The sequence below is a fragment of the Pseudorasbora parva genome, chromosome 4, assembly GCF_024679245.1.
Source record: "Pseudorasbora parva isolate DD20220531a chromosome 4, ASM2467924v1, whole genome shotgun sequence".
In the NCBI taxonomy this organism is placed as follows: domain Eukaryota; kingdom Metazoa; phylum Chordata; class Actinopteri; order Cypriniformes; family Gobionidae; genus Pseudorasbora; species Pseudorasbora parva.
In genome coordinates this window covers 4,998,177-5,012,620 of record NC_090175.1, presented here as the reverse complement: position 1 = coordinate 5,012,620, position 14,444 = coordinate 4,998,177, and the positions used below count along the sequence as shown (strand labels likewise).

Below are 14,444 nucleotides of genomic sequence, written 5' to 3'. Positions count from 1 at the left end.
CACCCAAACAAACTTGGTGCAAGAGTGTTAAAGGACAATATTTATTTTTCCCTTCATCATCCTTCAGCTGTGTGTTTTAACCCACTCAAACTGATAAAGAGTATGGCCAACCACAGGACTTTTCAGCAGCTGAATGGACATGTGGCTGACACATCCCACAAGGACAATGATAAGACCACGCCGCCACAACAACAATAGCTCACAGACACACTCCCAGCTGGGCCCTGCCCACAGAGCTCACCACAGAAAGACTGTGAAGGATTAGAACTGCTCCAAGATTCAGCACCCAAGGGTGATTTTCTGGAAAATGGACAGGGAAGCCAGGACAACATATTTCAGCTTCCGATAACACCAGAGCAATAGCCCCTCTCACCGGACATGTCATTCCTCTCTCCAGCATCCCCGCATCTGAGCTTCTCAGAGAAAATGGAGGATTTGGTTCATGCTGGAATCTCACTTGATCGCTGTGACCCCCCAAATATCGACCAAAAAGGTGCTCCACGCATCCTTCTTATCATTATTTACAGGCCTCCGAAATACTCTTTAGGATTTACTGAGGACTTTACAGAACTGTTATCAATAATTTCCTCAGAGTTTGACTGTTTTGCTATTGCTGGGGATTTTAACATTCACATAGACAATATTGAATCCAGTACAACATTGATATGTCAAAGAAAATACAGAAATGATCAGACAGGGCCACATCCTTAATAACAATTGATGAAATGTTTAGACCCTTACTGATAAGTAAATCTAGAGTGTGTCCATGATTGTGTGTGGGTCCATGTTCATGCTATGTCAAATCAAAAGTGTTAAGAACAGTCATGAGCTCTTTTGTTGTACTGGATTCAATATTGCAAAATAGAAAATCTGAACGCATGTGGCAGAAGACAAAACTTGTAGTCCATTATAACTATATCTATAAAGACACCCTTCATGCTTTCAATGTTGAACTAGTCAAAAGCTAGACAGACCTTCTTCTCAAATATTATAAACATAAACAACACGCACACTCTTTTTGATACTGTCGCAAGACTATTAACTATTACTATTACTATGACTATTACTAGTGAAATGCTCTCAGACAGTAAATGCAGTGAGTTTGCTTCCTACTTCTCAGAGAAAATCAATAATATCAGAAAGGCGATCAGCACATCCTCTAGTTGCTCTGGGGTCAGTCAGATCAGACCAAACCCTCGGATAATTACCATGTCAGATTTCGAAGCAATTGACTGCAAAATTTTAGAAGAAACAGTACAGCATCTTAAAAAATCAACCTGTGCCCTAGACACACTCCCCACTTCATTTTTCAAAAGTGTGTTTAACTGTTTGGAAGCAGATCTCCTAGAAGTGGTGAACTCCTTACTTCTCTATGGGACTTTTACAAACTCCCTTAAAACTGCAATAGTTAAGCCTCTTCTGAAAAAGAGAAATCTGGATAACTCCATACTGAGCAACTACAGACCAATCTCAAATCTCCCCTTCATAGGCAAAATCATTGAATTGTCAATCAGCTGAATAAATTCTTACGCTCAAATGGATACTTTGACAATTTTCAATCTGGTTTCCGTCCACATCACAGTACAGAGACAGCGCTCATAAAGATTATAAATGATATTTGCTTAAATACTGATACAGGCAAAATATCAATTCTGGTACTACTGGACCTCAGTGCTGCATTCGACACTGTTGACCACAACATACTTCTAGATAGGCAGGAAAACTGGGTTGGGCTTTCTGGGATGGTCCTCAGATGGTTCAGGTCATACTTAGAAGGGAGAGGTTATTATGTGAGTATAGGAGCCCATAAGTCTGAGTGGACGTCCATGACATGCGGAGTCCCACAAGTGTCCATGCTTGTACCAGTCCTTTTTAACCTGTATATGCTGCCACTGAGCCAAATAATGAAAAATAACAATATTGCTTACAACAGCTATGCTGACGATACCCAGATCTACCTAGCACGATCACCTAATGACTACAGCCCCACTGACTCCCTGTGCAAATGCATTGATGAAGTTAACAACAGGATGTGCCAAAACTATCTTCAGTTAAACAAAGACAAAACCGAAATCTCTACATTTGGAAACAAAGATGAAATTCTCAAAGGTGAACGCATATCTTGAGGCTAAAGGCCTGATAACAAAAAATCAAGTCAGGAATCTTGGAGTGATTTTGGAGTCAGACCTGAGTTTCAGTAGTCATGTCAAAGCAATAACTAAATCAGCATACTATCATCTGAAAAAATATTGCAAGAATTAGAGGTTTTGTCTCCAGGCAAGACTTAAAGAAACTCATTCATGCTTTCATCACCAGTAGGGTGGACTATTGTAATGACCTTCTCACGGGTATTCCCAAAAAGACCATTAGACAGCTGCAGCTCATACAAAATGCTGCTGCCAGGATTGTGAGCAGAACCAGAAAATATGACCATATCACACCAGTCCTCAGGTCTTTACACTGGCTTCCAGTTACATTTAGGATCGATTTTAAAGTACTATTACTTGTTTATAAAACAATCAATGACCTAGGACCTCAATACATTGCAGATATGCTGATTAAATACAAACCCAACAGATCATCCAGATCAGCAGGATCAAGTCAGTTAGAAATACCAAGAGTTCACTCAAAGCAAGGAGAGTCTGCTTTTAGCTATTATGCCAGCCACAGTTGGAACCAGCTTCCTGAACAGATCAGATTTGCTCCAACAGTAGCCACATTCAAATCCAGACTCAAAACACATCTGTTTAGCTGCGCATTTACTGAATGAGCTCTGAGCCACTGTATGTCCGACTGATTGCACCCTATCTTTTATCTTTATTCTTTTTATAATTGTTTTAGTTTACCTTTGTTCTTATCTTTGGTTATTGCTATTTTATATGTTCATTTGAGTTAAATATGATGAGTGAAAACTGGGTTTGATGGAAATAGTAAGTTTGACAATAAGGTTTGAGTATGTGGAAGTCTGTGGAGGGTATGATGAGTGAAAATGGGTTTAACAAGAAGGTTTCTGAGTAAAAATCAGGGAATAGTGATTAAAATGGATGTTATGAACGTGTTTGAGAAAGAAATGAAGGAGAGGTGTTCTAATAAAGATGGTACATGTATGTAGGCTGTAAACTGAAGGATGTTTTATTTTTATATCAGACCATTATTGTGGATCTGACCATTTTATTTTATCTTATTTTTGTATTATTATTTCTTATTTTATTTCTTATTATCTTTACAACTGTTTTAACTATGCTTGTTTTTAATTTTTTATTTGTCCATATGGTATTCTTTTTTCTCATGCATTTGTTACCACTGTTTTAATTAATTTCTTTGTAAAGCACTTGAATTGCCATTTGGTATGAAATGTTCTATGCAAATAAACTTGCCTTGCCTTGCCTTTCATACATTTCATGTGTGTCCAAAACGATACGGCCTCTTCTTGTTAGCCTGATTGAGAAAGAAAGTTAAAAGACGTATGAAACTTGTCAATAAAAGCATTAAAGGGTTAGTTACCATTCCGTGGGTCACTCTCGATGCCACGTCGGAGTTGCCAACAAATTGGAATCTCGCTTGCGAGAGCCAATCTACTTCGAGTCTAACTAAACGAGCCAATGCACATTGGCATGCAATGATTGCACCAGGTGCTCATGCCACGCCACGCGGGTATAAATGAGACACAGGTGATTGCATCAGATTATCCTTTTGCTTTGGAGCCAAGTGGTATAGGGTTTTGCCAGATATCACGTCTCAATTCGCAGTTCGACTGAGAAAGAGCTTGCCTTTTGGAAGAGATCTCTTCGGTCAGTGTTGGTGTGAGTACACAGCAGCAGGTCGTGTGTTCTTCGGATCTTCTCTCTTTGCTGTCTATAAGAGCAACTACATGGGCTGTTTTCCCAGCTGGTTCGGTGCGCTAGGTGGAGAGCGCTAAAAAGCCGTTCTCACGGCTGTTGAGAGCGTCCTGTGAGAGAGCGTACGCACGACAGGTTGCACTACATTCCTGTCTGTGTCACCGCGGCCCCACCCCTGCATATTTCAGCACCAAGGAGAGCACCCTTCTAAAAGAGCAACACAAATAGAGCTTGCAGCTTTTTAAAGATGACATTCTATCTGTGTGTTTCTGGGTGCTGTGGTTACATTTCACCGCGGGATGGTCATCAGCGCTGTATCTCGTGTTTGGGCATTCAGCACGCTGAGGCAGCGCTGATGGATGACTCATGTTCTTACTGTGGGAACATGACCATCTCGGGAGTTAAGGTCTCTGCCGCGATCTAACCCTCCACAAAGGGTTACTTCCGGTAGTAGCGCGGTCGATTTGAGGGTGACGATGAGCACGCTTCCCCCAGGGAACCAACCCATGGGGAATCCTCACTCCTCCCACGTTCCGCAGCCAGTAGAGCTGCCATTGGAACAAGGTGGGCCGTCCTCGAGATGCGCACCACCCATATCCTTCGGGGCTCCCCGCGATGAGGAGATGTCAATCGCTGCATCGGAGGGAGGATCAGAGTTGTCTGGAGATGACGTGTCGGCACAGGGGGCTCCTACGGAAAGACCCGCTGTGCCTGATACTGATCCGGAGATGATGGCCATGCTTTCCCGGGCCGCCGAGAAGGTCGGGCTCGTGTGGAGCCCTCCACCGTCCATCCAGGTTGGATGATAGGTTTCTCGGGGTGGCCCATGCTGGTTCTCAGCGCCCCATCCCGGTTCCTTTCTTCCCAGAGGTGCACGAGGAGCTCACTAGGTCGTGGACGGCACCTTATACTGCCCGAAACCGGCCCAGTGGGTCCTCCTCCCACACCACCCTTGATGGACCTGCAAAGGGTTACACACAGGTTCCTCCCGTGGAACAGGCCGTTGCTATGCAACTGTGCCCTAACTCCACATCAAGGGGGGACCCGTGTCACCCCTCCCGGACCTGTAGGTACTTCTCCGATCTGATCGGGAAGGCCTACTAGGCTTGTGTAAAGGCAGGCTCCGCCCTACACACTATGGCGTTGTTTCAGGTCCATCAGGCCCAGGCACTGAAGGACCTGCACGAGGGTGGTCACGGTCCCGCAGTTGTACAAGAGCTGAGAGCTGCAACAAACCTCGTGCTTTGTGCGACGAAGGTTACACCGCGGGCCGTTGGTGTGCAATGTCCACTATGGTGGTCCAGGAGTGCCATCTCTGGCTGTGTCTGGCGGACATGAGGGATACCAACAAGATCAGGTTTCTTAATGTCCCTTTGTTCCAGACCAGCCTCTTCGGCGATGCGGTGCAGAACTTCAGTCACATCATGCCACGGCGGTCAGCTCCTGCCTCCACCCCATCGCCGGCAGTGCCTCAGCCAGCTCGTCGCCGAGTGCAGCCGCCTGCGTCTGCCTCCGCTCCCGCATCGCAGCAGCCTCCAAACAAGCGGCGTCATGGAGCCGGGCGCAAGCCGGCCGCCCCGCCCGTCCAGGCAGCCCCGACGAGGGGCAAAGGCAAGGGAACACACTCATCCTCCTCTTGTGTCGCCAGCGGGCAGCAGCGGACAATGCACGGACACACCACAACCTCCGAGGGACCCTCTGCCCAGCCGTGGAATCAGGAATGTGTCGCGTAGCACACTCACACCTCTCTGCGGGCCGCCTCCACGAGACAGCCGCCCCAGACCGGTGCCTGTATTCTACCTTGCTGCCCCACGGTGGGTACGCCGGTGGTCCCGATGATCCCGCTTGTTTGGTCTCTGCGAGCCTGGTTATAGCTTCCCAGTCTGTCTCTCTGGCTCATTCGGACCATCAGGCTCGGCTATGCGATTCATAGCCAGGTTCACGGGCGTCCACTTCAGTGAATGCTGCAGACGTCCATGCCCTGCTTTTGGAAATCGCAGTCCTACTGTCGAAGGACTCGATAGAGCCAGCCCCTCCAGCCGATCTGAGGAAAGGCTTCTACAGCCCGTACTTCATTGTGAGTGCTGGTCAACTGGGAAAAGAGCAATCTCTTTTGTTGGCATGGAGTTGGATTTGGCTGAGCGGACTGCACGCCTCACAGAAGAGCGAGTCCAGTCGATGCTGAACTGCCTGAACACGTTTCATGGCAGGATGGAGGTTCCACTGAAACAATTTTACAGGCTCCTGGGGCATATGGCGGCCGCGGCAGCAGTAACACTGCTCGGACTACTTCATATGAGACCGCTTCAGCATTGGCTTCACGGCCCGAGTCCCAAGATGGGCACGGATGCCTAGACCAGGGGTTGGGGTAACACGTACAACGAGCATGCAATGTCTGGGGTTTGGACGGGCCTGCACCTGCATTGGCATATCAATTGCCTTGAGTTGCTGGCAGTACATTGTGTGCTGAGCCGCCTCAAAGGCCAGTTACGGGGCAAATATATACCGGTCCGTACAGACAATATGGCGACCGTTGTGTACTTCAATCGTCGAGGTGGTCTATGCTCCCGTCGCATGTCGCAACTCGCCCGCCATCTCCTCCTCTGGAGTCAGAAGTATCTGAGGTCGCTTCGGGCCGTTCCTGGTGTGCGCAACCGTGTGGCCGACGAGCTGTCACGAGCGGCGCTCCAGGGAGAGTGGCGGCTCCACCCCCAGGTGGTCCAGCTGATCTGGGTTCAGTTCGGGAGGGCACAGGTCAACCTGTTTGCTTCCCCAGAAACGTCCCTCTGCCAGTGGTTTTATTTTTGCTGACCAAGGGCAAACTCGGATGCACTTGCGCACAGCTGGCCCAGGGGCCTGCACAAATATGCTTTTTCCCCAGTGAGCCTACTGGCACAGACACTGTGCAAGGTCAGTGAGGACGAGGAGCAGGTCCTGTTGGTGGCCCTGTATTGGCCCCACCGGACTTGGTTCCCAGAACTCATGCTCCTCTCGACAGCCCCTCCTTGGCCGATCCCTCTGAGGAAGGATCTTCTGACTCAGAGAAGGGGCACCCTCGGGCACCCGCGTCCAGACATCTGGAAACTTCATGTCTGGTCCCTGGATGGGACTCGGAGGTTCTAGGTGACTTACCCCAAGAGTAGTTAACACCATCACTTCGGCTAGAGCATCGTCTACAAGACAGGCCTATGCCTTGAAGTGGAACCTGTTCGTCGATTGGTGTTCTTCCCGCCGAGAAGACCCCCGAAAATTTTTGATCGCGTCGGTGCTTTCCTTCTTCCAGCAAGTTGGAGCGTAGGCTGTCGCCCTCCTCAAAGTTTACGTTGCTGCTATTTCTGCCTATCACGACCACGTAGAAGGCAATTCAGTTGGCAGGCACGACCTGGTTGTCAGGTTCCTTAGGGGGGCGAGACGGTTAAATCCTCCTCAACCTCCCTCCATACCCTCTTAGGATCTTGCTCTGGTGCTCCGAGCACTTCAGAATGCCCCATTCGAGCCCTTACAGTCAGCAGAGCTTAAGATTATGTCCATGAAGACTTTGCTGTTGGCTGCATTGGCCTCCATCAAGAGGGTAGGGGACCTGAAGGCATTTTCGGTCGACGAATCGTGCCTAGAGTTCGGGCCGGGTGACGCCAACATGGTATTGAGACCCCGGTCTGGCTACGTGCCCAAGGTTCCCACTACTCCCTTCAGGTACCAGGTGGTGAAACTTTCAAGTGCTGCCTTTGGAGGAGGCAGACCCAGCCTTTTTAGCTTTGCTTTGTCCCGTCCATGCTCTGCGGATCTACGTGGACAGAACCCAAAGCTTCAGGACAGCTCTTTGTCTGTCACAGAGGCCAGCAAAAAGGAAAGGCTGTCTCCAAGCAGAGGATGGCCCACTGGATAGTGGATGCCATCACCTTGGCTTACCAAGCACATGGTGTGCCCTGTCTGCTCAGGGTGCAAGCACACTCTACTAGAAGTGCTGCATCCTCCTGGGCCCTGGCACATGGCGCCTCGCTGTCAGACATCTTTAGAGCTGCAGGCTGGGCAACACCCAACACGTTCACTAGGTTCTATAGTCTACGTGTGGAGCCGGTCTCCTCCTGTGTTCTCACCTCAAACAGGTAGAAGCACTGAGAGGCCCGGTTCCTGTCAGCTTGCTGCGCCTCAGCGCTACTCTTCCATAGATGAAACTCTGCCACTCCTCCACCGCCCTCGGTGCCGGACGTGGCGCAGCACCCAGCATCAGGCCTCTTGCCGCTGAATCCTTGAGAACCGGTATTGGCTTGGGCTATGTGAGCGACCCCTTGGGGATCCCACATTTATTCCATGATTGCTCTCCTGGAAGCTCATGTCTTTCCCTTGGGAGAGCCCTCCCTTCTTGGAATGGAGCCATCCTCACGGCGGCGGGCTATGGCTCAGCTCTGTCTCCACATAACTCCTCTTGGTATGATGTGGTTCCGCAGCGGCCCCTTTGGGCATGCTTCCCAGTGTTATCCAATAGTCACTGAACGGGTCAGACGGAACAGAAGTGATGGACTTCTCTGTGTGAGCCCCGTCTCATCAGGTAAGAGAGCTCAGGTGGCTCACACAGGGCACTGGAAGGGGGCAGAGTCCATGGTGCTTTGGTAGGGGTTTCTATTCATCGGCAACTCCGACGTGGTGTCGAGTGTGACTGACTGAATGGGAAAGTCTCAGTTATGTATGTAACCCTCGTTCCCTGAAAGAGGGAATGGAGACGCCACTTCCCGTCGCCATGTCCTCTGTCCCTGTCGGGGTGCCAGGCTACCTACTCAGCTTCACAGCAAAAAAGATAATCTGATGCAATCACCTGTGTCTCATTTATACCCGTGTGGCGTGGCATGAGCACCTGGTGCAATCATTGCATGCCAATGTGCATTGGCTCGTTTAGTTAGACTCCAAGTAGATTGGCTCTCACAAGCAAGATTCCTATTCGTCGGCAACTCCGATGTGGTGTCTCCATTCCCCCCTTCAGGGAAAGAGGGTTACAGACATAACCGAGACGTTCACCCAAAAATGAAATTGATGTCATTAATTACTCACCCTAATGTCATTCCTCACCCGTAAGACCTCCATTTATCTTCGGAACACAGTTTAAGATATTTTAGATTTAGTCCGAGAGTGTATGCAAGTGTAGGCACACTATACTGTCCATGTCCAGAAAGGGAATAAAAACATCATCAGAGTTGTCCATATGTGACATCAGTTAATTATTTAGAATCTCTTGAAGCATCGAAAAATACATTTTGGTGCAAAAATAGCAAAAACTATGACTTTATTCAGTATTGTCTTCTATTCCTTGTTTGTGTTCAAACCTAACAGTCAGTTATTTTGTTTTATTAAGTAATATGCTGTGGACGGAAAGGGAGTTTGTGATGAGAGTTCAGCGGGGAATAAAGTGCGATCTCTTTGATTACATTTAACATTTACATTTAATCATTTAGCAGACGCTTTTATCCAAAGCGACTTACAAAAAAAGGGTAGAGCAACAGAAGCAACGTAACAAACAAAGCCAACAACCTGTAAGAGCTGTAAGAAATCTCAATTAATTAGCAGAGTACACAACTTTTTTTTTTTTTTTTTTTTTTTATAGCCAGCTACAACAAATACTCACGTACGGAAAATACAGAACACTGGATTTGGATAGCTAAGATAACAACCCATGTTAATGTTAACCATGTTTGATGTTAATCGCCTCCGTGTTTGCATCCACTCCAGTTACATTAAGTGAGCTATACGCCCGGACACAAGCGTTACAGTGCCACGGATGACAACGTTCCCTGCCGCCCTCTACATGATCTCATTTCATTACAGCAGCATCACTATCACCATGGCGACTTCACTCCAATAATCACAACTAATCATAATGCCTTGAAATAGCAAAAGTACAAAATATTAATAATAAAATCTATATGAAATAACTAAAAAATCATGTTGGGGCAGGGGCTCACTGGCGGCCCCCAGCTGTTGGCGCCCTAGGCGACTGCCTAGTTTGCCTATGCCTAGAAACGGCACTGCATATGTGACATCAGTGGGTTAATTAGAATCTCTTGAAGCATTAAAAATACATTTTGGTCGAAAATTAACAAAAACTACGACTTTATTCAGCATTGTCTTCTCTTCCGCGTTTGTTTTCAATCCTCAAATGAAGATTCAAACGGTTATGAATCAATTAATCAATCAATGATTCGGATCACCAGTGTCCAGGGCCGTACCCACCATTGAGGTCCCAGAGGTCCGGACCCCGTTAATTCTCAGAGATGTACATAAAAGAAGTTGCAAAATAATAGCCTATTAAGGCCGCGTGTACAAACAGGTGTTCTCGCCTCACCCGGCGTATGTTTTCAATTTTTTCCAATTGATGCGCCGCACTTTTCAATAGCGCCAACAGCTGGCAGGTTTTGTCTATTTTTACGCGTTGAGCGTCCACAGTTCAACTTTGGGTGAACATAAATGTCCAATCACAGTGGAGGAGAGGCGGGACAAATGCCACAACCACCAACCGGCGCTTCGAACACAACTGATGTTTGACATCACAACACCGCGAGAGCGCTTAATAATCAGGGATGCAAACTAATAACGTTTTCTTTACCTCGTTTTCTTGGAAGCCTTCAGTAAATTTACATTTACAACTTTTGTTTTTACCGATACAGACGCAAATGAAAAGACTGCTTCAAACAAAGCTCAGCTTTGAAAAGAGAAAAGATACAGGGCAAAAGCAGGAGACTGGGGGAAAAAGAAAGAGAGAAGATGATGGCGATGAGACAGAAAGAGCAGGTAGCCCACTGTGCTCAGAATAGAAAAAGCATTAGCCTACAATATATTCCTAATTGCTACACATAATGTTATTCTTGTCTGTGAAATCCACGCTAAAGTCTCATAATCTAATATTGAGATTAGGAGCATCAAATTTTGATTTCACTCATTGGTTATATTTTCACATTGATATCTATCTTTGAAATGATCTTACTCGTTCAACATTAAATATATCAAGGTTATATGTTCAAATAATGTTCTTTACATACTGTAAATCACAAAAATTAACTTTAGTTAGGTTTTCAAAGACGGAGTCACACATATGTCGTCTTTGGCTCAATTTAACAACAAATGATTTTCAGATTTTTTAATTTGGAGTCTAATTTTTTTGCAACATTTAACCAGATTCTCATTTATAAAAATCTGTTGTCTTTTTAAAATAATTTATACTGCACACTGACATGGTTTTAAAGCTACAGTTAGCTGATTCTTTGATTTTCTTATGTCTTAAAATGCATATGTAAAGGAGGGAAATGTTTTTTTTTTTTTCAAACCCTCCAAAATTCATATTTGGACCTCGGTATTTAGAAAATCCTGGGTACGGCCCTGCCAGTGTCACGTCATTTCAGCAGTTTGGCAGTTTGGCATGCGATCCAAATCATTGATCGATTCACTGAATTACAACCGTTTGAATCTATATTTGAGGTGTGAACACAAACAAGGAAGAGAAGACAATACTGAATAAAGACATAGTTTTTGCTATTTTTGCACCAAAATGTATTTTTCGATGCTTCAAGAGATTCTAATTAATTAACTGATGTCACATATGAATCGATCAATGATTTGTCACATATGCAGTGCCGTTTCTAGGCATAGGCAAACTAGGCGGTCGCCTAGGGCGCCAACAGCTGGGGGCCGCCAGTGAGCCCCCGCCCCAACATGATTTTTTAGTTATTTCATATAGATTTTATTATTAATATTTTGTACTTTTGCTATTTCAAGGCATTATGATTAGTTGTGATTATTGGAGTGAAGTCGCCATGGTGATAGTGATGCTGCTGTAATGAAATGAGATCATGTAGAGCAGGGCTATTCAATTACAAAATCAGCTGGGCCAGATTTTCAAACTAAGAAAGTTAGCTGGGCCAGTTATTTCAGCGGCGAAGCAACTCGTAAAGACACATTTTAAAACCAGCACAAACAAATGTATTGAATACATGTAATGTTTATTCATTGTTTCTCTTTTAACTTTGGTTAGTTTGCACATCAAAAGGTGCATCAAAATACTATAAAAGAGCTTACTGAACAGAATCTGAGGTAGCCCCTAATTTTTCAAAAAAACTGATCTAGGCACCTCTTGTCTTTGCCTATCTAGGCAACATATCTCACTTATCTGATCACAAAGTGCATAAAACAAAATAGTGCACAGTAGTAGATAAGCAATAACATTAAGTTTCCTTTTGAAACAAAATAAACATTTTGCTCACATTTTACCCAGGAACATCTCAAAGTGCATAAAAAAGTGCACAGTATTCACAACTAACACATGAATACAAGGTGGACTACTGCACATATTGCACATACTGAGGGAACATATTTTAAATCACCACATTTGTGATTAGGCATGCCTTTATACACATCCAACATTATACTGATGTAGGCTACAGTTATTCAGCTAATTTAGTGGGAGAAGTGACATTTTTTATTTTGAACGAGAGCAGTGACTTTAGGCTCATACGTTGTCAATGCAATCCGAAGGCATTGGTGGAGAGTACGGTCTGTCAGGGAGCAACGAGAGTTGCTTTTTATGGAGTTCATGTGTGAAAAGCTTGACTCACATGTGTAAGTTGAACCAAACATACTGAGCATGACGATCGCTACTTTCTTAATGTTAGGGAACTGATGTACGTTGACATCAGTCCAAAACATTGTAGGCCCGTTAGTGCGAAGCTCCTGTGCCATGGTTACAGATGACCGCATGTCAACAAGTTCGAGTGTGAATTTCCCCTCGTCAATGGAAGGAACCACTTGCTTTGCTCTGGCGGATAAGTCCCCTTCTATTGCAACAGTGAACGGGTCTCTGACAAAAACGGCCACCTCTGTGGGCAGAACAAGTCCATCCAATCGACCAGCAAAGTTAATTTTCAACCTCGCAATAAAATCTGTCATCACATCCGTGATTTGTGCGGGGGATGAGATGCATTTGCGGAGTGTCGGAAAATGCAGCATTCGGCCTGTGCTCAAATCAGTTGCGAAAAGGTCCAGTTTAACTGGGAATGCACGCATATGTTCCACAAGGTCGATGACAGTTTTGTCTCTGCCTTGTAGTGCCAAATTGAGATCATTCAGGTGTTTGAATATGTCACACAGAAAGCAGGCATCAGCCATGAAGTTGTCGTCCAGTATGCGACTCAAGTGCGTTTCTGCCTTTTTTTGCTTGCTGCTGCGGAGGAAAGTTATGATCTCCTCTCTGAGACCACAGAACCGCTCCAGTGCTTTGCCTTTGGACAGCCACCTCACGTCATTATGCAAAAGCAGGTCGTGGTGCTCAGCAGACAGTTCTGACAGCAGCATGCGGAACAAGCGGTGTTGGAGGCTTGATGTGGAGCGAATAAAGTTAATTGTAGCCATCACGTTGTCCATGGTCGTTTTGAGCGCCCCACTTAGTTTCGCGCACAACACCGCCTGATGCACAATGCAGTGTAAGGAGATCAACTGAGGTGCAACAGCGGACCAACGTGCTGCCAAACCATTCACTTTACCTGTCATGGATGGAGCCCCATCTGTCACAAGCATGCACACACGCGTCATATCCAGACCATTGTCTTTAAAAAAAGCGGAAATTTTCCCAAAGACTATATCGCCCGTTGTGTCCTTCTAACGGCAGTAGGCAGAGAAGCTCCTCTCTGAAGCATTTGCTGTCAAAAAAACGGACATATATGCACAACTGAGCAGTATCAGTTTTGTCTGTGGACTCATCTACTGCTATAGACATAGTATCAGCTTTCATCAGGTCTCCTAACAGTGTTTCATACACATCTGCAGCAAGAATTTCAACCCTACGAATGTTGGAAGTATCTGACAGGGGTACGTTTTTTATAGCAGAAGCCACGCTTGTTTTAATTTTATCGTCATTTATCACCTCATCCACGACTGCCAGCATACAGTCCTTCACGGTTTCAGAGTCTGTGAATGGCCTTTTCTTTTTTGCCAGTATCCAGGAAACACGAAGGGATGCTGCGGTTGCTCTCTCTTGGGCTGTGAATGACCGCACCATGGTAGTACTGCTCCGTTTGTAAGATGCAATCAAACTCTGCACTTTTGCTACCCTCTCTTGAGATCCCTCGGGAAAATTGGTGCGGAAAGTCTGGTGTTTCTCGCTGTGGTGCCTCCGCACATTGTATTCTTTAAATACGGCAACGCACTCATTACAAATTAAACACATCGGTTTGGCGTTTGGATGTGGCGGTAAAATAAACAAATATTTGTCAGTCCAGGCAGGGTTAAACTGACGGTTTTCATTGGCAATTTTGCGTTTTAGTGTTGAGAAAGACATATTGATTGTAATCTAGGCTACAACCGGCTCGCTCTGCATTGTTTGCGTTGTTGCTAGGCTACGTGGTCTGTACTACTGTATGAATTTACGTAGGGATGTGCATTTTTTGGCGGGACCACGGGCTGGGCCATTTGGAGGTTGCTTTCGGGCCGCATGTGGCCCGCGGGCCGCCAATTGAATAGCCCTGATGTAGAGGGCGGCAGGGAACGTTGTCATCCGTGGCGCTGTAACGCTTGTGTCCGGGCGTATAGCTCACTTAATGTAACTGGAGTGGATGCAAACACGATGGC

General features: G+C 45.9%; 1 protein-coding gene across 1 annotated transcript in view; it reads right to left on the bottom strand.

Annotated features, from left to right (window-relative positions):
• Positions 1-3,252: 3,252 nt before the first annotated feature.
• Positions 3,253-14,444, bottom strand: part of LOC137072735 (B-cell receptor CD22-like) — a 34,564-nt gene continuing 23,372 nt past the window's right edge. Inside the window, exon 10 of the mRNA XM_067440660.1 lies at positions 3,253-3,438. Coding sequence (XP_067296761.1) covers positions 3,400-3,438 — 39 coding nt within the window. The 3' untranslated portion in view covers positions 3,253-3,399. The remainder of the gene's footprint in view (positions 3,439-14,444) is intronic.